Genomic DNA, 23392 nt, shown 5'->3' on the forward strand with positions numbered 1-23392 from the left:
CTAAAGATTAACACTCAGAGAATACGTATTCAAGATATGACTGATGAATTTTGAATTTCGAAGGGTTGATAAGAGCCGGAAATAACACTAAACAATACGAAAGTTTCAATAATATTGAAATAAACTTGAAAATTTAAAATTTAAATTTTTAACTTGAAAAGTTAATTCTATACGAGTATTTCTGCTCGACTAATAGTGTGTTTATCTTTTCGGTTTTTTTTCAAATTTTGAGCTCCTTCAATTATTTGTTGTTGGTTGAATTCATTTTAGATGTAGGCCTATTTTTGAGTAAGGAAATACTTCTTGTTTGTTTTGGATTGTAAATTGGATAGTGTAATAAATTATCCAAAAATGTGAAAGTGACACATAACCTACGTACATTTGAACTGTTGTATAAATAGAAATTGGAATTTCTTCATTGGAATTTCTTGGACCTTTTATGGACTCAAGTCTGTGGTACTTTTATCAAAGTTGTGTGATTTTGAGTAGTTGGAGATAAATAGATGAATATTGGAAGTATTTCTTGTAATTTGGTTCCGATATCTCTTCTTCTTCCGGGTCAATAAAGCCATGTTTGAATTCAATTGTTGGTTTCAAGATTAAGTGCTGGTTGCACAACAGCCGGTTGAATTTTAACCGTGATTAATTCCACGAGAACCAATCAGAGAAGCTTTCTATTCAAAAACGCCTTCTCTAATTGGTTCTCGAGGAATTAATCACGATTAAAATTCAACCGGCTGTTGTGAAACCATGCCTAAGAATTACAAGAAAATGTGATAGATGTGCTGTAATAATAATATCTTCTTCTTCTTTATGTGCCATCTCCTTTAAGAAGGTTGGCTATCAACATGGCAATTCTGATTTTTGAGGCAACCACCCTGAACAGATCAATGGAACTACTGTTGTACCACTGTCTCAAGTTATTTAACCAGGAGATCCGTCTTCTTCCTATACTTCTTTTGCCTTGTATCTTTCCTTGTATGATGTTTTGCAAAAGTGTATATCTCTCTCCTCTCATTATATGACCCAGGTATTGCAGTTTCCTGATTTTGATGGTGATCATGATTTCTCTGTCCTTTCCCATTCTTCTTAATACTTCCTTGTTGGTTGTTCTGATAGTCCAGCTTATTCTGAGAATTCTTCTATAAGCCCACATCTAAAATGCTTCTAGCCGGTCGGTGTCGTTCTTTTTAAGAGTCCAGGCTTCCATTCCATATAATAGAACTGGAAATACGTAGCCTTTAGGCATTCTTAATTTGAGATGTAGGCTAAGATCAGTACTACTCAGTACGCTCCTCATTTTATTAAAAGTAGCTCTAGCCTGTCCAATTCTTGATTTTATTTCTTCGGAGTAGTCATTGTTGTCAGTGACAATTGTTCCCAAGTATTTATATTTGCAGACCTTCTCCACTAGCTCGCCTCCAATCCATATTGTTTCTGGTTATTGTCGGTGTTTCGTTATTGTCATAAATTTGGTCTTTTTGGTGTTCAGTGTTAGCCCTCTCTCCTCGCTGGTCTTTACTACTTGATCCAGTAGACCTTGTAGTTCTTCTAAGGTTTCCGCTATTAGTATCGTATCGTCTGCGTATCTTATGTTATTAATGATCTTCCCATGAGTATAATAATTCATAATTTAATAATAATTATTTGATAATTTTTATTTATTTAATGAGTATAAATGCGAGTTTGACTCACCTTTATCTTGAGCAGTCATAAGACTAGAGGAGAGAGTCTGCCTCAGCTTGCTGAGGGCCCCCCGAGTCCCCCCCGGGGTCCCCGGCATTTGGGGTTCCTGGTTCTTGGGTCACCATCTACAACAAAAGAAACAAGTCAGCTTAAGACATTTTCAAAAAATTTTTCCTTTAGTGTATGAGTTCAGAATACCCTTCAACAATAACTGTTCTCAACATCTCAATTCATGCTAATTTAAGAATTCATTTTTGCCCTGGGCAAGTACTAACTATCTTGTGAACTAAAACTTTCATGGTGAAACCAACTACCATAGAGAAACAATAGCGTAAGTAGATATCCCATGGTATAGGACGTTTATGTCGCAGCTTCTACTGTTATCTCAAGCCGATAGTTCACGTAGTTCTTCCCTGTGAAGCTCGTAGTCTCTCATACTGTGCCGTTCATACACTCTCACCCCAACAAAACAGTAAAAATCGACAATAATCGACAGTAATTGGCTTGAGATAACAGTAAAAGTTGCAACATAAACGCCCTATACCATGGGTTATCTACTTACGCTATTGTTTCTCTATGGTACTACTTTCATGGTAGAGTAGAGTTATGATAGAGTACTTGTTTTAGAGTGGTACTAGTAGAGCGGTATAGCACCGTGGGATAGTACTCTACCACTTGCCTTCACCCACCACCGCTTCTCACTCTACTCTACCACTACTATGCTAATAAAACTGATGTATAGCCTAGTTTTCATTAGTAGAGTTAGTGCTAGAGTTCCCTGGGCAAGTACTAACTATCTTGTGAACTCTCCCAATGAGAACGCTCATGGTAGAGTACTAGTTCTTAGTAGAGTAGAGTAGGATAACATCGTGGGATAGTACTCTACCACTTGCCTTCCCCCACCGACGCTTCTCACTCTACTCTACCACTACTATGCTAATGGAAACAGTCTCGAGCTAGTAGAGTAGAGTCGTGCCGTAGGCTATCAAGTTCAAGGAGTATCGTTATTCATTAAAGAGTATTAATTTATTAAAAACTGTTAATTTATTAAAGTGTTAATAAGTGTTTAAGTGTTTATTTATTGAAAAGTATTGATATTTAAGGCTAGTTCTGTTCACTAGACAACACACTAGCTTCACCTCCTATTCTCAATTGTAGTGGAAACAGTTACTCGACCAAGTTAGTAGAGTAGAGTTAGCTCGGTAGAGTTAGTTTGCCAGTTACTGGACCACCAACTCTACGAGTGAAAGCCAGTCTTATGAGCTAGTTGAGTTGGTCATGATGAATCTGATGAATGTGCATCATAGCAGATTGAATAAAACTGGATCAGCTGATCGTTCAATAATAATAATTCTGTTCAACAATGTAACAATAATTTTACACAAACGTAGAGAAAACATGAATTCAAGGAAACTTGCTGATTCTATATACATTTTTTGGTGCAAATTCAATCAGCCATTCAGAGAGATTCCTGCCCTGCCGACTATAAAACCATCTGAAAAAACCCCTCGTGTGTTTTGGCCTTTACTGTTGCATAGTATTGATAGTTTCCAATTTCGAAAATTTCACTGATTTCACTCTCTGATTTTAATCAATGTACCTGTAAACGCACGGCACACTCTGCAGAGAGTTTGACCTACTGACGCAGATTTAAACTTCTCATTCTAACTTCAACTCTAACGTAAACTTCAACTTCAACTTCAACGTAAAGTTCAGCAAGGAACGAGACGATGAAATTGAAGTGTCAGCCTGCTAGCACGATTTCAATTATTCGTCTCTAATGACTCCAGTTATCAAGTTTTCCTAATTGCGACCTACTAGTTGCTGGCAAAAGGAGAGGAATTTATAGATAGAGACAGTGGGAGAGTAAGTTAGAGGGAGAGAGAGAGAGAGAGAGAGCGAGAGAGACAGACAGAGAGGGATAGAAAGAGTGAGTGAGTGGGAGAGGAAGTAAGAAGAAGGGAATAAGGAATACATGAATTGAATAAATAATTATGGGAAAAGGAAACAAATGAACAAATCACTCCTATTTTAATAAAAACAATATAAAAATCTTGAAGCACCTTTTATTTTTTGAAAAACTTAAAAATAGTTCAACAAAACTAGTATCGGTGATCTATTTCAAAGTTTTTTAAAAAATAAAGGGTGCTTTAAGAGTTTTATATTGTTTTTATTAATTTGGAAAGTATCACATGTGAATGAAGTGTTTTCACTTCTATTTTATTTAACCAGTAAGAAAAACAGGATGGGTTAACATCAACGTTGGAGAGATTGTAAACTTTGCATTTCAAGGTGCAATATTCTCATATACTTCACGCGGTATTTGATTGATTTACTATCGAAATCATAATATCTTCTATGTTTGGTTTTGAAGCATCTTAATTCAAAAACCTACTTTGTGAAAATAATTAAGAACTGAATTTTTTTCAAGTGAAGAACTACAAGACTTAACCTATTTCGGACTATGTGTAACCTTATCCAAATTTGTGATAGGAATAGCACAATGTTACATTATTCTGAATGAAAAAGACTAAGAAATTGCCAAAAAACCACATATCTATTGATACTTAGAAAGACCGGTTCCGGTTATTCCATATTGTCAATCTCTGATAAACTTAGAAAGCGAGTTTAGAAACTCAGTTTATCAGAGATTGACAATGGTGTAGTAACCGAAACCGTTCTTTCTAAGTATCAATAAATCTCTGGTTTTTTGACAATTTCTTAGTCTTTTTAATAGCTGATAGTGAATGTTTTTGTGATTTTTCTGGCTTCAAATTTATCAAGTTTTTCAATATTTTTCAATTTATTAATGCATTTTCAAGTGTAATAATAATTTGTTTCATCTTTCCGATCAACCGAGTTACAAAATTTTTAGTATAATGTATATTTGGACTGTGAATTTTTGTGATCTTTATAAAAGTGTTTTCATAACCTCATTTTGACTATTTTTATCAAAATTAGGGAGAGGAACAGTTTTGGGTTTATCCTGTTGATTCTCTCCCAATCATTAATTTGATGTTGTGATTAAGGAATGTAATAGATAAATGATTAAATGATTAAATGATTTTTCATTCAATATGAATAATTACCACAATATCAACTTCTCAACTACACAAAAAGTTACATTTTTTTTTCTCCCTGTCATTCTGATGATGTTCTTATTGTATCAATAAATAAAGAATGAAGAATAAATCGATGTGTGTGTGTGTGTGTGTGTGTGTGTGTGTGTGTGTGTGTGTGTGTGTGTGTGTGTGTGAGAGTGTGTGCAGGGATTCACTGTCAAAATATTGATAGTTTTTCATCATTTAACTATTTTTCATGATCCCTCATCTGCCTGTGAAACGACAAGTCGATTTATTGAGGGCTTGCCCAACTTTGAACGATGATAGGAGCGCGACTAATCACATGGCCTGTAAAAACAATGGATGCCTCCGTCGTTAGTGTAGCTGCAGAGCTGCAGAGACCGTAGTTTCAAAAAAAAATGCGCCCTAAACTCTGGGATGCTTAAAGAAAGCAAAGCAGCGGCTACGTTAATGCATTTTCCATTCTCTGACCGACCATTAAATTCTCATCCAGCATCCAGCTTTACTCTGCGAAATAATGATGGATTGATCAGTTACTCCGCCCTTCGTCCTCCCAATACCTCCTTAAATACCTTCCAATACCCTCTTCAACACATCCCCCCCCCACCAAGACCATGTCCTAACATCAAAATTAAAATCATCAGCTGTGTGAAGTTATTAGCTCAAAAAATTCTAGTTTCATCCAAAATTTAGACGTTTTAAATAATTATTAAGTAACCGTTCTAGATTTTTTAATTGCAGACTCTAATAGTATCTATTTGATTCGAAATTTGCTTGTTTATCTGAGTATTGAAGAGTGTAAATTGTATTTTGAAAAGTGAAAGTGACATAACCAACATTTTGATTTGGACAGTATAGTATAAATTGGAAATGGGACAGTTTTGGGCATGAGCCTGTTGTGCCTTTCCTAATGTTAAGTATTTGTATACAATGTGAATAAATAAATAAATAAACATCAAGTTTCACCTTATGTTCCACCTGTGTGGAAACGAATGTTAAGGCTGGGCAAAGGCTAAAAATAAACTTTCTACTCGTGATATTTTTCAAAGTTTTTCGATTCGTATATCATCAAGCTATCAAATTGAAAAAGTTTTCTCAGGAAAATAGATGTTTTCTGATCATTACTTTTTGAGATATGAGCGTCTAAAGATAAAATTTCTGGGACAGAACATTTCAAATATGGTAGAAGATAAATCCATGAGGTTTAGAGGATAGATTATTCATGGTATTGTTGATCTAGTGGAATAAAAATTTTCTGAAAATATCAATTTTCAAGATAGTTATTCAATTTACTAAAAATAGCCAGAAATAAATTTCAGTTGAGTTATTTTTGGTAAATTGAATAACTTTTTCAAAAATGTCACTTTTCATTTCAGAAATGAAAATTTTCTGAAAATATCAATTGTTGATCTAGTGAAATGAAAATTTTCTGAAAATATCAATATTCAAGATAGTTATTCAATTTACTAAAAACAACCAGAAATAAATTCCAGTTGAGTTATTTTTGGTAAATTGAATAACTTTTTCAAAAATGTTATTTTTCATTTCAGAAATAAAAATTTTCTGAAAATATCAATTGTTGATCTAGTGAAATGAAAATTTTCTGAAAATATCAAATTTTCAAGATAGTTATTCAATTTACTAAAAATAACCAGAAATAAATTTCAGTTGAGTTATTTTTGGTAAATTGAATAAATTTTTCAAAAATGTCACTTTTAATTTCAGAAATAAAAATTTTCTGAAAATATCAATTGTTGATCTAGTGAAATGAAAATTTTCTGAAAATATCAATTTCCAAGATAGTTCTTCAATTTACTAAAAATAATCAGAAATAACTTTTAGTTGAGTTATTTTTGGTAAATTGAATAACTTTTTCAAAAATTTATATTTTCAAAAAAAATTTTGTTTTACTAGATCAACAGTACCATGAAGAATCCATCCTCTAAATCTCATGGATTTATATCCTATGGAATTTGAAATGTTCTGTCCCAAAAATTCAAACTTCAGGCGCTCATATCTCACAAATTCATGATCGAAAAAAAATGTTTTCCTGAGAAAACTTTTTCATTTTGATAGCTTGATGATACACAAATAGGGATGTCAATCCTGGGACTGATTTCCAATTCCGGTATTTCGGGATTATCCAATATCAATCCCGGGATCCCGGGATTGGCAAAAATCAGTTTAATTCATTTTTAACCAATTGTTCCTCCTCAATTACATGTTCAGTAACAGTGTGTGTAGATGAAAAAGGGCCGATTGAAGAGGGAGAGGCTATCATTTAAATAAAAAAAAAATACTTGGGAATAATATTAAAATTGAACATTCTATTTCTATAAATGTTTTCAAGATTAGGAGTAACTGTTATATTCCATGTCCTACGGTACCTTAAATTTGCTGTATCCCAGATGATAACTGAGGAACTGAGGAAAGCAAGATAACTCATCAGATCAGAATATTTTTTATGTAGAACAAAAGCATTTCTATCCTACATCAGGACGGGATAGAGCTCACACTTTAATTACGTCAAATACTGTAAAGTGAATTAATATCACTTGAATTAATAATATTGATAATAAAATAGAATACTTCTTGTAAGACCATAACGCCATACCGACCAAACAACGCGAAAGCTGAACCACAACACTACTAAATGATATTTCGAAGAGCAAACTAAAAAATTTTCTAGAACTAGATATTCTACTTATAATAGAGAAAGAGAAGAGGAGAGGAATAATTAGACAGAGAGTGAATCGTTTAATGCTTTTTCATTTCCGATTTCTGAAGTCTTTTCAAAGTTCGGAATGCATTTCAAGGAAATGCCATCATCACTATTGCAAATATTGCACCGTCTAGACTGGTAATTGTGGTGCTGTGTAAACAAGTTTAGAGACATAACAACCATTCTGCCAATTATGCGAACTGATAATGCGAATTCTATTAAGCCAACAAAGAGTACAGTATATAATCAATATTAAGTATATGAAACTGTAGGCTGTGCCTGTAGAATGAATTAGTCAAACACTTAGAACAATAAATTAGTTATAAAAACTCTTATTCATCACCGTAAATGAATTCAATATTGGATTGTTTTTTGGAAAAATATGATTCACAATTTCAGGTTTACAATCCCGAAAATCCCGGGATTGACGCTGAAAAATCCCGGGATTGTTAGGTATCAAAAATGGACAGGGATCCCGGGATTCGGGATCCCGGGATCCCGGGATTGACATCCCTATACACAAATCGAAAAACTTCGAAAAATATCACGAGTAGAAAGTTTATTTTTAGCTTGTTAAATGCTATTTTGTAACGTACCGTATATTGTCCCTTTTTTATGCAAAAATAGAAATTATAACTTTTCTAGAGAAGGGTCATTGAAACCAGCTATCCAATTGGACATAATTGAATAATGTTAACCAAACAGTGGAACAAAATCATCCGGAATATTGAAACAGGCAACAGTTGAGAATGAACCACTGAGCAGACATTCTACATAATTTCACTAATCCAGCGCGCTTATCTGCTAATTTCCAGCAACTGAACTGGCTTTTGTTCTGGCGAATTTTGTACTCCATTGCCAGCTAGCAATAGCATTGCTATAGTGAGGTCCACGTTATAATGGCAGTGGAGAAAGATAGGAGAACAACGTTGCTGATCCTCTGTATTGTCAATGCCTTCTATAGACGGTAGCTTATATAAAAGGTTTATTGATGTAATATCAACTGTTCATTCTCGTTTAAAAAAATCAATTATTTTTTATTGAGCAAGAATAGTTATTTGTATATCTAGAGTGAAAAGTACGACTTTTTCTCCCTGAGGGAAAAAGTTTGAAGCCCGAGGCGAAGCCGAGGGCAACAATTTTCCTGAGGGAGAAAAAGTACTTTGCGCTATCTATCGGCAAAAGTTGTATATAACAATTATATCAGCTGGGCAGCTACCAAAAATGGCTGACTCCAGATCACGCGGTTCAGATTTGAATTGCAGATCAAAAATATTTTTTGGCTGGTATTTTGAATAGAATAAAATATTTTTAACATTGTATAAATTTTTTATCATCTACTAATATTAAGAATATCATATCATACAAACATATATTTCATGAGTTGATCAAATTTCTTGTTGTGGTATTGAATTCAGTTGACTCGATGACATACACCTCTATTATGCTTTCTCATCTGAGCTTAGACCTTCTAACCTATTACCATGTAAGTTTTTAATATAGAGATGCTTCCCATGTTATTTAAATGGAGTCACTTTTCCTCCCTAGGGAGTTTTTCTGTTTTTTACTACCGAGAGCGAAAAAGTGACACTTTAGTATTATGTTTCAGGGAGTAAAGTTAGTACTTTAAAATATAATTTTCCTTCACCTACTGTCTAAAGTACTAACTTTTCTCCCTGGAACATGATACTAAAGCGTCACTTTTTCGCTCTCGGTACTAAAAAACAGAAAAACTCCCTAGAGCGTAAAAGTAACTCCATTTGAATAACATGGGAAGCATCTCTATTTTAAAAACGTACATTTGAAATAGGTTAGAAGGTCTAAGCTCAGATGAGGAAGCATATATAGAGTAGTCATTAAACCAACTGAATTCAATACCTCAACCAGACACTTGATCAATATATGAAATTTATGTTTGTATGCTAAAATTATTACAAACTTCATATATCACTATACTAAAAAAATGTATAATTTTCTTATTTCATGCTATTCAAAATATCAGCCAACAAATACTCCTCATTCACTAATCAAATTTGAAACGGTTACTTCATCATAGCTGTAGTTGTGGCAGCCATTGTTGTTACAGCTTTTGCCGACAGATAGCGCTATCGGCGGAGAACTGTGATTACAAGCCAGCTGTTTCTGTTTACTTTTCAGATTATGTTGTAACACATTGTTTGGTCCCGTACGGTTTTTAAAATTATTTTATTTGCAGTTTTTATAAAAATGTGGATGGAGGAAAAATGTTGTGTGTATCACGAGTGAAAAATGTTTTTTCTCCCTCAGGAAAATTGTTGAAACTTTTCCCTCAGGGAGAAAAAACAGCACTTTTCACTCTAGATATACAAATAACTATTATTTGCAGTTTCTATAAAAATGTAGGTGGAAGAAAAATGTTGTATATATCACGAGTGGAAAATGTTTTTTCTCCCTCAGGAAAATTATTGCCCTCGGCTTCGCCTCGGGCTTCAATCCCTCAGGAAGAAAAAACAGTACTTTTCACTCTAGATATACAAATAACTATTCTCAATTATTTCATAATGAATTTTCATAACTGAGAGGAAATATTTTGTTAATTACTTATCAGTTCTACATAGTTGAAAGATGATCTGGTAACAGAGCAAAGCGAAAAAGAGATAGCGCTATCCGCTTTGTTGAATGATAGACAAGGATAGCAAAACCATTGCTAATGGAACACTGCCATTATAACATGGACCTCACTAAAGATAGCTCGGCCTCATGTTCAGATACACATAGTATTAATCCGCACGATAATGGAACTATTTTAGGAATGAATGATTCTCATTGCACTCTCTGTACCGAGTCCTGTTTCAGGCTAGTTTGTAAAACCCTTGAAATAGATTTCCAAGTATGGCTGATCGGAATTAAAAGCATCTCGGGTGTGTGTGTGTGCGCGCGCGTGTGTATGTGGTGGCTGATGTTAGCTGTTCAATCCAAACTCTATAGTGAGGTCCACGTTATAATGGCAATATTTGATTAAAATTGGTGTTGCTATCCTTGTCTATCATTCGACAAATCAGATAGAGCTATCCTCTTCCAGCTCCACAAAGTTGGCAATACAATACTTAACATATTTCGGACTATGTGTAACCTTATCTAAATTTGGGAGAGGAATAGGACAAGGTTACCTTATACCATAGAGAAACGATAGCATAAGTAGATATCCCATGGTATAGGGCGTTCATGTCGCAACTTTTACTGTTATCTCAAGCCGATAGTTCACGTAGTTCTTTCCCATGCAGCTGTGTGACGCTGGTAGTCTCTCAATTTGTGCCGTTCATACACTCTCACCCCAACAAAACAGTAAAAATTGACAATAATCGACAGTAATCGGCTTGAGATAACAGTAAAAGTTGCGACACAAATTCCCTATACCATGGGATATCTATTTACGCTATTGTTTCTCTATGATAATACTTAACCTATTTCGGACTATGTGTAACCTTATTCAAATTTGGAAGAGGAATAGCACAAGGTTACCTAATACTTTCTCTGCCTATCATTCTAATGATGTACTTATTGCATGGATAAATTAAGAATCAATCAATCAATCAATAAAGAATATCAGATGAAATATTAAATATTCATACTTGTTTAAAATGATCAATTTAATTCTATTTGACAAGAAAATATATGTTTCAATGATAAAATAATAAATTTTTATGATAAATTGAGATAGAATAATACTTTGTTGATCAATTCTACTTTGTTGAATACAGAGTGGGGCAGAGCCGATTGACGAGTTTGGAAGGGTTGTAAGTAATGAACCGTTCAAGTTTGAAAAAAAAAATATTTACCGTAATTGGTTCAATTCAGTTTGGAATGAAATTTCTTTTGTTATTTTTTGGAAAATATATCAGTTAAATGGCGGCCGTATTCTTACATCTTAATCATGAAAATTCATTATTTGATCATTGAAACATAGCTGTGTAATCATAACCAATCAGCGAGAAATTTAAACTAGCAAGACAATTTAATCGGTTTGATCAACATAATCTGATTTGTTGACATGACAATATGATAATCCTCCTAAACTAGAGTATATCATAATTTTCAAAGTTTATCATTATTTGACAATTTCAAGTGATTAGTGAGTGTTATTTTGTTATTCAATTTGGTTTGTATATAATCTTAATTATAATTTTTTTTGTTTTCAAATGTTTGAACAGAAAATTGAACCTGAATTCAAGTGTATGGAACATAACCTACTTTCTGGTCAATTTATAGTGTATAAATCAAAATTCGGGAAAGAAACAGTTTTGGGCTGTGCCTCCAATCATTTTCAAGAATTGTGTTCGGTTTATCAAAAGTCAATGAATAAATAAAGAGCGAAGCTCGGTGCCCCGACATTATTATTTTTTGTAAGTAAAATAGGTTAGATTTTCGGAGTTCATTGTTATAAATTTGGGTAACGATTGAAAATTACTCTTTACATCAAAAGTACAATACTCACATCAACTTCCTGATCCATAAACGAGCCATTAGATACCAAAAACATTCGTTAGAACTGCAAAATTCACGAGAGGGGCTAGTTGTAACCCTATCAATAATTAATATATTATCTTTTGTGACTAAAATAGGTTGGATTTTGGAGTTCATTGTTATAAATTTGGGTAACGATTGAAAATTACTCTTTACATCAAAAGTACAATACTCACATTAACTTCCTGATTCATAAACAAGCCATTAGATACCAAAAACATTCGTTAGAACTGCAAAATTCACGAGAGGGGCTAGTTGTAACCCTATCAATAATTATATTATCTTTTGTGAGTAAAATAGGTTAGATTTCCGGAGTTAATTGTTATAAATTTGGGTAACGATTAAAAATACTCTTTACATCGAAAGTACAATACTCACATTAACTTCTTGATCCATTAACGAGCCATTAGATACCGGAAATATTCGTTAGAACTGCAAAATTGACGAGCGCGACGACATAGAGGTCAGTTCCACTTGACATTCGCAACACGACTGATGCAGTGGGCAGACAAAGGCTGGGGTGACCGTTTGACAAGTTATGACAAGCGACCTGCCTACCTGACGACCGGTGGACCCGTCATGGCTTCCGCGTGTCGTTTACCCGCTGCCATGGTAACGGCGCTTGGCGGGACATTTGAATATTTCAAAATTATTGCCGACTGAGGTTCTGTAGACAGTTATTATTATTGTTGAGCATTGTTGATGTTGACTGATGATTTGAATACTGAAGAAGAAGATGAAGAAGAAGAAGAAGAGAAGAAGAAGAAGAAGAAGAAGAAGAAGAAGAAGAAGAAGAAGAAGAAGAAGAAGATGATGATGATGATGATGATGATGATGATGATGATGATGATGATGATGAGGAAGAAGAAGAAGAAGAAGAAAAGAAGAAGAAGAAAAGAAGAAGAAGAAGAAGAAGAAGAAGAAGAAGAAGAAGAAGAAGAAGAAGAAGAAAAGAAGAAGAAGAAGAGAAGAAGAAGAAAAGAAGAAGAAGAAGAAGAAGAAGAAGAAGAAGAAGAAGAAGAGAAGAAGAAGAGAAGAAGAAGAAGAAGAAGAAGAAGAGAAGAAGAAGAAGAAGAAAGAAGAAGAGAAGAAGAAGAAAGAAGAAGAAGAAGAAGAAGAAGAGAAGAAGAAGAGAAGAAGAAGAAGAAGAAGAATGGAGAAGAAGAAGAAAAGAAAAGAAGAGAAGAAGAAGAAAGAAGAAGAAGGAAGAAGAAGAAGGAGAAGATGGAGAAGAAGAAGGGGAAAAAAAGAAAAAAATGAAAAAGAGAAAGTGATAAATGAAAGAAGAAGTAATAATGAAGCCAGCTGATGATATTAAATGGGCTGCACAGCTGTTTAATTCAGTCACACTTTGTCATCTTCCATCAAAAAAATTGAAATTCTTACTATAAAATAAGTGATTTTTTCTATGATTTCTCATGCAAAAGTTTTTCAGATAAGATCATCCATTTTCGAGATATGGATCGTCCTCTGAAGAGGACACTGTGACTGACAGGGTATGAAAATTGTGGTGTTGCCATAACAACCATCTAATCGCTTTATTTGTTTACTCTTCTTATCTCATCAATTTCTACAACAATAAACGCAATTTCTTACTTCATTAAGAGAGTTTTTATTCTTGTAGATACTAAAGGCATTTCTCCAAATAATTACATGAATTGCTCTATATCCCCATTCTCATCATCACTCAAATCTTCAATATCACTTACATCACCATTTTCAATCATAGACAACATTTGGTCCGCATTTAGATGTTCATAATCTCTTTTGAAATTAGACATTTTTTACAAGATGCAGATAAGCGGTCATTGATAACTATGAAACTAACAAACCTTCAAAGGTTTTGGCTACTTTCAACAATACCGGGAGTTCAGAAATGGCACACTGTCAGTCACAGTGTCCCTTACAGAGGACGCTCGAAAAAGACTTTCTACAGCTGACTCTGATTCTGCCAACTGCAAAATAATAATTTCTTATTTTTACTTTCCTTGCCCTACTACCATAGGCAAGGAAAGTATTGCTTTCCAAAAAAAAATAAGGTACCCAAATTTCAAGTTTTCTATACGTTTCAAGGTCCCCTGAGTCCAAAAACATGATTTTTGGGTATTGGTCTGTGTGTGTGTATGTGTGTGTGTGTGTATGTGTGTATGTCTGTGAACACGATAACTCCATTCCTAATTAACCGATTGACTTGAAATTTTAAACTTAAGGTCCTTATACCATGAGGACCCGACAAAAGAAATTCAATAAAATTCAATTCAAGATGGCGGAAAAAATGGCGGATAGTTACTAAAAAACCTGTTTTTCACGTTTTTCTCGAAAAGGCTCTAACGATTTTCTTCAAATTTATACCATGGATAGCTATTTATAAGCCCTATCAGTAGGGGTAAAGTGAGACTTCTGGAGAAAAGCTGGAGAAAAGCTGGAGAAAAGCTGCCCCCAAATCTGCCCCAAATCTGATTCTTGGTTCTACCCTTGCCCAATCCAATGTAATCTCATCTAACCTAACCTAGCCATACCCTAATCTCACAATAAACCTCAAATGAAGATTTCCCACTTTTTTGGAAAAAAAAACTAGATCCAGCTTTTTTTATTTCTTGAATAACTAAGAAACCGTTAATTTTACAAAAAAATACAAGAGTAACTTTTTCAGTAAATCTAATAACGAATCCATTGACACCCCATTTGTCAAGATTGAACAAAAAATAAGGATCTCATGGGAAAACTAGATCCAGCTTTTTTTTTTCTTGAATAACTAAGAAACCGTTAATTTTACAAAAATCTACAAGAGTAACTTTTTCCAGTAAATCTAATAACGAATCCATTGACACCCCATTTGTCAAGATTGAACAGAAAATAAGGATCTCATGGGAAAACTAGATCCAGCTTTTTTCAATAACTAAGAAACCATTAATTTTACAAAAATTTACAAGAATAACTTTTTCCAGTAAATCTAATAACGAATCATTTGTCAAGATTGAACAGAAAATATGGAAAAAGTAGATCCAATTTCTTGAATAACTAAGAATAATTTTTTTCAGTAAATCCATTATTGTCAAGGGATCCTAACTCTGAAACTAAGCAACAAGCACACAATAATTTTTTGTTGAGACCTTGCTTAAACCTCAGCACTAAACCCCCCCCCACAGGGTGGGGGGGTTGGGGGGGGCTTGACCCTCTGCCTTTAACCTGAACTACTTGAAAACTCACCTCAGGTTGTATTAAACATTTATTATAAAAATAGATCATGAGTGTTGATAAATTTGGTCGATATTTGTATGATAAAGATAATAATAGAGATATTAATGTTGATATCAAAAATTTGATTCAGAATTTTTTACAATGTATACCATTAGCTGCAACTTTCATACCAAACATCAATCTCAATAATGAAAAAGAATGGAAGTATATGACTGATCCAAACTTAATCCAACAATTCTCACTTTCTTCTGGAATCTCTTTTAAAGAATGGTATGAAAAAATGTAATAAATATAGGTGAAAAATCTTAGGTTTAGGTGAGTACACCCAGAAAGAAATTGTAGATGTAGGTGAGTACACCCAGAAAAAAATGTAGGTTTGGTTACCCAGACCAAGAACATTATTCAACTTTAATGAAAAATCTAAGCTCATATGGATACATCAGTCAGTATTTTGCTTTGAAAGAAGCTGATAAATCAAATAATAATATAAAATGCTTTAAAATTAAATTTGAAGAAAATGGTTGAGATCAAGACAAGAACAATTCTACAAATAATGGGATGATACTGAAGGTAAAATATTGATACATTTGTAGATAATACTTTTGATTTGAATATGTCTAGTTTTTGTTATTTTATAGAAGATTTATAATACTCTTTTTACTGTTCCACTCAGTGGTGTATATTCAAACTCATTATCATAGAGGATTAAACAGTAGGCACTGGTTTTTTCTGAGAAATTATTTGTTGTTTCCAATGTCAACTTTATGTCTATTGCACCAGATTTCAATAGTTCATTTTGCTTACTACAGTCTATAACAACCAATGGTGCATATTCATCGAATGTTTTATACTCAATTGATGTACTGCTGTTATAAGGATAGTATTCATTTTGGAATTCAGAGAACATGTGATACAATAAATGTTTATACCAACAATATTTTCATAGGGGAATGATTGAGCATTTAAATAGAGATTAACATTGTTCAGATTACAGAAATCGAAATGTGACCTGTTAGCAGTTATAACTTTTCCTATTCTTTTGAAATCCAAGAATAATGAATCTAGGTTTCAATATGTTTGAAGTTGTTAACTGTCCATTGAAGATTAGTAGTTTCAGGTAATTGTGGAAATTCATGCATTCCCATGATCTGAATGGAATGGTAATTGGTATATCACTATGTGTTAAACTCAGCAGATCAAGACGAACAGTGTCAGAAGCATGTATATAGGGTACTTTCCATTGTAGTTTTGTAATATCAATTTTCACCGATTTTGCTGTCTCTGATTCAATACAATTTAAGTCTGATGATGATCTTAATAGAACAATTTCCTGACGAACATTTAATAGAACTTTTCTATAGTCTTCCATTACACCTAACCACATATCCAAAGGAATGCAAAAGCAGAATTTATCTAAACTTTTCCATCCAGTCAACTTCCATCCTGCATTCTCCATAATTTTTTCATTGAGTTTTGATTGACGTAGATAGTTTTTCATGGTTGTTGTCAATCCTACATTACGTGTGCGATCAACTTCAACCCCTCCCAATTCATATCTGATTTCATCAAATAGGTATGCAACTCCATTATTGATAAGTGAAAAGTCCTTGGTGTCAACATCATTCTTATCTTTCACTTTGATTTCGCCTTCAATTATGAGAAAACTTCTACTTGGAAGTGTATAAATATCTTCTTGTTTTAAACTAATTCGAATTTCATCATTGTAATTAATGTCTGTTGAATATATGGTGTGTGAGTGATATACTCATTTGGTAATACTCTCATCAAGATGTACACTCTGATCAACAAGTAATATATCGACTTGACTTCTTTCTTATACATTTTTATTATATATTTTTTCTTCTCAATACAACCTGAGGTGAGTTTTCAAGTAGTTCAGGTTAAAGGCAGAGGGTCAAGCCCCCCAACCCCCCACCTGTGGGGGGGGGTTTAGTGCTGAGGTTTAAGCAAGGTCTCAACATAAACAATTATTGTTGCTTGCTTAGTTTCAGAGTTAGGATCCCTTGACAAATAATGGATTTACTGAAAAAAATTATTCTTAGTTATTCAAGAAATTGGATCTATTTTTTCCATATTTTCTGTTCAATCTTGACAAATGGATTCGTTATTAGATTTACTGGAAAAAGTTATCTTGTAAATTTTTTGTAAAATTGATGGTCTTAGTTATTGAAAAAAGCTGGATCTAGTTTTCCCATGAGATCCTTATTTTCTGTTCAATCTTGACAAATGGGGTGTCAATGGATTCGTTATTAGATTTACTGGAAAAAGTTATTCTTGTAAATTTTTTGTAAAATTAACGGTTTCTTAGTTATTCAAGAAATAAAAAAAAGCTGGATCTAGTTTCCCCATGAGATCCTTATTTTTTGTTCAATCTTGACAAATGGGGTGTCAATGGATTTGTTATTAGATTTACTGGAAAAAGTTACTCTTGATTTTTTGTAAAATTAACGGTTTCTTAGTTATTCAAGAAATAAAAAAAGCTGGATCTAGTTTTTTTTTCCAAAAAAGTGGGAAATCTTCATTTGAGGTTTATTGTGAGATTAGGGGTATGGCTAGGTTAGGTTAGATCAGATTACATTGGATTGGGCAAGGTTAGAACCAAGAATCAGATTTGGGGCAGATTTGGGGGCAGCTTTTCTCCAGGTTTTCTCAGCTTTTCTCAGAAGTCTCACTTTACCCCTACTCTATCAATGAATGAGTCTCATTTCAGGGAAATTTCAGGAGCTCCGTAATATTATTGAGAAAAATGGCGGATAATGACTAAAACCATGTTTTTCACGGTTTTCTCGAAAACGGCCAACGATTTTCTTCAAATTCATACCATAGATAGCTAGCTATTCATAAACCCTATCAACTGGCATGAGTCTCATTTCTGGGAAAATTTCAGGAGCTCCGTAATATTCTTGAGAAAAATGGCGGATAATGACTAAAAAGCCATGTTTTTCACAGTTTTCTCGAAAACGGCTTTAACGATTTTCTTCAAATTTATACCATGGATAGCTATTTATAAGCCCTATCAACTGACATGAGTCTCATTTTTGTGAAAATTGCAGGAGCTCCGTAATATTCTTGAGAAAAATGAAAGTTACTAAAGAACCATGTTTTTCACGATTTTCTCAAAAACGGCTCTAACGATTTTTTTCAAATCCATACCCTGTATAGTTATTTATTAGCTCTATCGACTGACATGATTCTTTTTCCTGGGGTACTAATGGGGGGTCTACCCTATCCTTGAGAAATGGACTTTGTAACCTCCTTCTCGTGCATGAGGTAGGTAGGAACACGGTTTTCACTTTTTCTTCTTCCATATACCGTGGGTAGGTAGAGCAGTTTATAAAAAGAACAGTCTTAGTCAAGATATTTCATCTGTAGAACAGCTGTTTTGACGAATTTCAAAAAAAACAAAACATCGAATTTCACAATATTTACATAAAGGAAAAAGTACTCTGAAAACAATTGTATATACACATATACAGTAGTCTGATCATATGTTGCCGTCAATCGTCATTATGTTTTTCTCCTAAACTAAATTATTCTCGTTTGATATTGAGGCTTAGGTTTATTTAGCGAACTATATTGGAAATTTTAAGGTAGGGTTATAAAAAGGGCACTTTGTTCCGTGGATGTTTTTTTACAAGATCGTCTTTTAACAATGTAGAATTCAATTAACAGAATATTTCATCTCAATTATGAAAATTCATGAAGCAATTATTGAAAAATATAATTTCTCGCTTAATAAATTAATATCGGGGCACCGAGCTTAGCTCGTTATTTTTATTTATTGATAAACAGAACACAATTCTCTAAAATGATCGTGTTGATATTTCATAGCTGGTTATACGTCATCTTATGAATTTCGGGGATGCGATATTTTGATTTTTCACATACTCACTTTTCACTATCCACAGGTGTTTCAGCCAAGGATGAATTATACCATAGCCACCTCTAATACGAGGCCGCGGCTTACGTCGCAGTGAAGTCCTAGAATCTGATACATGATTGGTGAAGAATATTTTTGAAAATACCAGCTGATCTTTTTCACCAATTATGTATTAGATTCTAGGCCTACGCTGCGACGTTGCAATATCGTAGGCCGTGGCCTTGTATTAGAGGTGGCTATGATTATACTTTTAATGTCGTTCAGCGAGTTTTCTCACAGATGAGACCTAGTGCAATCGAATCTTCATATCATAAACCTACTATGTTCCAAATTTCGTGAAAATCGTTAGAGCCTTTTTCGAGATCCGTTAAACATAAATAACCAGATATATAAAAAAACAAGATTTATAAATACAGAAATTGCTCGCTTAATATAATAGGATAATTTGAACGAGAATGAACAGTTAATATGACATTGATGAACCGGTATCAGCTACCGTCTATAGAAGGCATTGACAGGACAGAAAACGGCAACGTTTTTCTTCTATCTGTCTCTACTTCCAGTATAACGTGGACCTCACTATGGTCATATTATATTACTATAGAGTTCGCTCTATGCCGATAGATAACTGTGATATTCATTTTATTTTATTATTATTCATTTTATTTATTTAAAAAATACTATAATCATAATACAATTATGGCATTGGAGGAAAAACTAGGCTAAGCCTGTACTATCTGAACTTCTCTGTGATATCTGAAGTTGGAAATACTTTGGCAGCTTCATTTGGCCAAGTGGTAATTTCTCAGCTGCGGAGTGGAACACATAGGAATAACAAAGGAGGCGGATCCAGAGAAGCTGAAAAACACGCTTTATATGGAAGAAGTGTTTTCTCAGCAGAAACGAAAATAAAAAGAGTTCTCCGTGCTCCCTGGTCCGGAAATACTTTGCAAGCAGCTTTGCCAATGAAACGTGAACAAGTATTTTATAGGATATTCTAGGAGTCTTTTCAAAGTGCAACTTCTATGCGTGGGAGATGGCTGTTTTACTATTGGTTACTTCTCGTATGAATATAATGGCTCTGCTCCAGAGACAGGATTTTTCTCAATTTCCGGTTTGAATTCCATATTGGCTTTTCTTTTTCGTATCTCTACATTTTGTTCAAGTATTCAAAGACGTGCATAATATTCTTTTCCTACAGTTACCTTGGAAAGTGACCATTCCTGCACTGATTACAGAACGCAAAGAATCACTTTTCCGCTCTAGTGCGGGAAAAATTTTTCTGCACTCCCGATTTGCAACATGCCAACGCAAAATACTTAGTAGGTTATATGGAGCAACAGTGCAGCAAAATCAAAATGAAGTTGGTAACAGTGACTGCTGTGGCTGCTATAGTGAGCAGAGGTGCAACGAAGCACAACGAGCAAATTATTAAGTAGATATTATAACCAAGGACAACAAGGACTTTAGGATTTTAGGATTAAGGTTTTTATCAATAATAAAATCACACAGAAAAACATTTGATGCATTGCAGGCAATTTTACCCATAATTACCCACTTTTCATTTTCAATGGTAACTGTAGGAAAAACTTAATGTGAAATACGTGCGCAAAGTTCCTCTGCTGCACTCAACAAACCATTCCGCCCTCGCCTACGGCTCGGGCGTAAACGTTTCTTTCGGTGCAGCAAACTGTCACTTTGCGCACTAGTTGCACAAATAACTATTTCCTCCACCTACTGTCTAAAGTACTTACCTTACTCCCTGAAACATAATACTAAATTGTCACTTTTCCGCTCTCGGTACTAAAAAACAGAAAACTCCCTAGGGAGGAGAAGTGACTCAATTTAAATAACATGGGGAGTATCTCTATTTTAAAAACTTACATTGTAATAGGTTAGAAGGTCTAAGCTCAGATGAGGAAGCATATAGAGTAGTCAGTCATTGAACCAACTAAATTCAATACCTCAACCAGATTTGATCAACATATGAAATATATGTTTGTATGCTAAAATTATTACAAACTTCATATCACTATACTAAAAAAATGTATAAATATTTTTTCATATTCCATGCTATTCAAAATACCAGTCAACGAGTATTCATTATTAACTAATCAAATTTGAAACGGGAACTTCATCATAGCTGTAGTTGTGGCGGCCATTGTTGTTACAACTTTTACAACGCTGACAATAGCGCTGTCGGCGGAGAACTGTGATTACAAGCCAGCTGTTTCTGTTTACTTTTTACTTTCCTTGCCCTACTACCATAGGTAAGGAAAGTATTGCTTTCCAAAAAAAATTAAGGTACCCCAATTTCAAGTTTTCTATACGTTTCAAGGTCCCCTGAGTCCAAAAACATGATTTTTGGGTGTTGGTCTGTGTGTGGTGTGTGTGTATGTGTGTATGTCTGTGAACACGATAACTCCATTCCTAATTAACCGATTGACTTGAAATTTTAAACTTAAGGTCCTTATACCATGAGGACCCGACAATAAGAAATTCAATAAAATTCAATTCAAGATGGCGGAAAAAATGGCGGATAATTACTAAAAAACCATGTTTTTCACGATTTTCTCAAAAACGGCTCTAACGATTTTCTTTAAATTTATACCATGGATAGCTATTTATGAGCCCTATCATCTGACGTGAGTCTCATTTCTGAGAAAATTGCAGGAGCTCCGTAATATTTTTGAGAAAAATGGCGGATAATCCCTAAAAAACCATGTTTTTCACGGTTTTCTCGAAAACGGCTTTAACGATTTTCTTCAAATTTATACCATGAATAGCTATTTATAAGCCCTATCAACTGACATGAGTCTCATTTCTGGGAAAATTGCAGGAGTTCCGTAATATTTTTGAGAAAAATGGCGGATAATCACTAAAAAACCATGTTTTTCACGGTTTTCTCGAAAACGGCTCTAACGATTTTCTTCAAATTTATACCATGGATAGCTATTTATAAGCCCTATCAACTGCCATGAGTCTCATCTCTGAGAAACTAATGGGGGGTCCACCCCATCCTTGAGAAATGGACTTAGTAACCTCCTTCTCGTGCATGAGGTAGGTAGGTAGCGCAGTTCATAAAAATAACACATAGTCGAGATATTTCATCTGTAGAACAGCTGTTTTGACGACTTTAAAAAAATTACGACTAAAAAAATAATTGAATTTCACAATTTACACTAAGGAAAAAGTACTCTGAAAACAATAATTATATATACACATATACAGAAGTTTGATCGTAGTTTCAAATATGAGCAAGGAAAGTTGTGTGAGTGTACCACACCAGATTTTTAGATTATGTTGTAACACATTGTTTGGTCACGTACGTTTTTAAGAATTATTTTATTTGCAGTTTTTATAAGAATGTAGGTGGAGGAAAAGTGTGTATATCACGAGTGAAAAATGTTTTTTCTCCCTAAGGGAAATTGTTGCTCTCGGCTTCAAACTTTTCCCTCAGGGAGAAAAAACAGCACTTTTCAATCTAGATATACAAATAACTATTGTTCCATAATAGAGTTTCAAATAATTGCAAACCCATATTTTCATTCCTCATATATCGAATTCAGAAGTTCGTTACTATATAGTGAGGTCCACGTTATAATGGCAGTGGAGAAAGATAGGAGAACAACGTTGCCGATCCTCTGTCTTGTCAATGATTCTATTATAGAAGGTAGCTGATACAGGTTTATTGATGTACTGTTCATTCTCGTTTAAAAATAGTGGTTCTGTGAACAGTAGAGCTCACGCAGTATTCTCATCCACAAGTAGCCTACCTGATCTATATATATAAAAGCGAAAATGGCACTCACTCACTGACTGACTGACTCACTCACTCACTCACTCACTCACTCACTCACTCACTCACTCGCAGAACTAAAAATCTACCGGACCAAAAACGTTCAAATTTGGTAGGTATGTTCAGTTGGCCCTTTAGAGGCGCACTAAGAAATCTTTTGGCAATATTTTAACTGTAAGGGTTATTTTTAAGGGTTTAAAGTTCGTCTTTTAGCATGTATATTCTTCTTCTCCCAATCTCTTAATTATAATTAAAAATTTCTATAAATCATATGTTACTATAGAACTATAATCTGGATAGAGTACCTCTTCGAAACAGTTGTTAACTGGCAACTAAATTAATAATTTTGTCAGGTTGGCATTAAGTTGAGTTGACTTTGTTAGGTTGGCACCAAGTTGAAGATTTAAATGCATTTATCGCGGAAAAATTGATTGGGCACTGCTACTTCAATCCTGGGAATATTATATTACTAGCCGTCAGGCTCGCTTCGCTCGCCA

The 23392-nt window shown here is 34.0% G+C and overlaps 1 protein-coding gene across 1 annotated transcript in view; it reads right to left on the reverse strand.

The window, feature by feature from the left end:
* LOC120351574 overlaps positions 1–23392 on the reverse strand; it is a gene marked incomplete at its 3' end in the record, with an annotated part of 256312 nt that overhangs the window by 12023 nt on the left and 220897 nt on the right. The window contains 1 exon segment of the mRNA XM_039429405.1: positions 1696–1811. Within this exon segment, the coding sequence (XP_039285339.1) occupies positions 1696–1783 (88 nt within the window).

Source organism: Nilaparvata lugens, chromosome 5 (assembly GCF_014356525.2).
Source record: "Nilaparvata lugens isolate BPH chromosome 5, ASM1435652v1, whole genome shotgun sequence".
In the NCBI taxonomy this organism is placed as follows: Eukaryota; Metazoa; Arthropoda; class Insecta; order Hemiptera; family Delphacidae; genus Nilaparvata; species Nilaparvata lugens.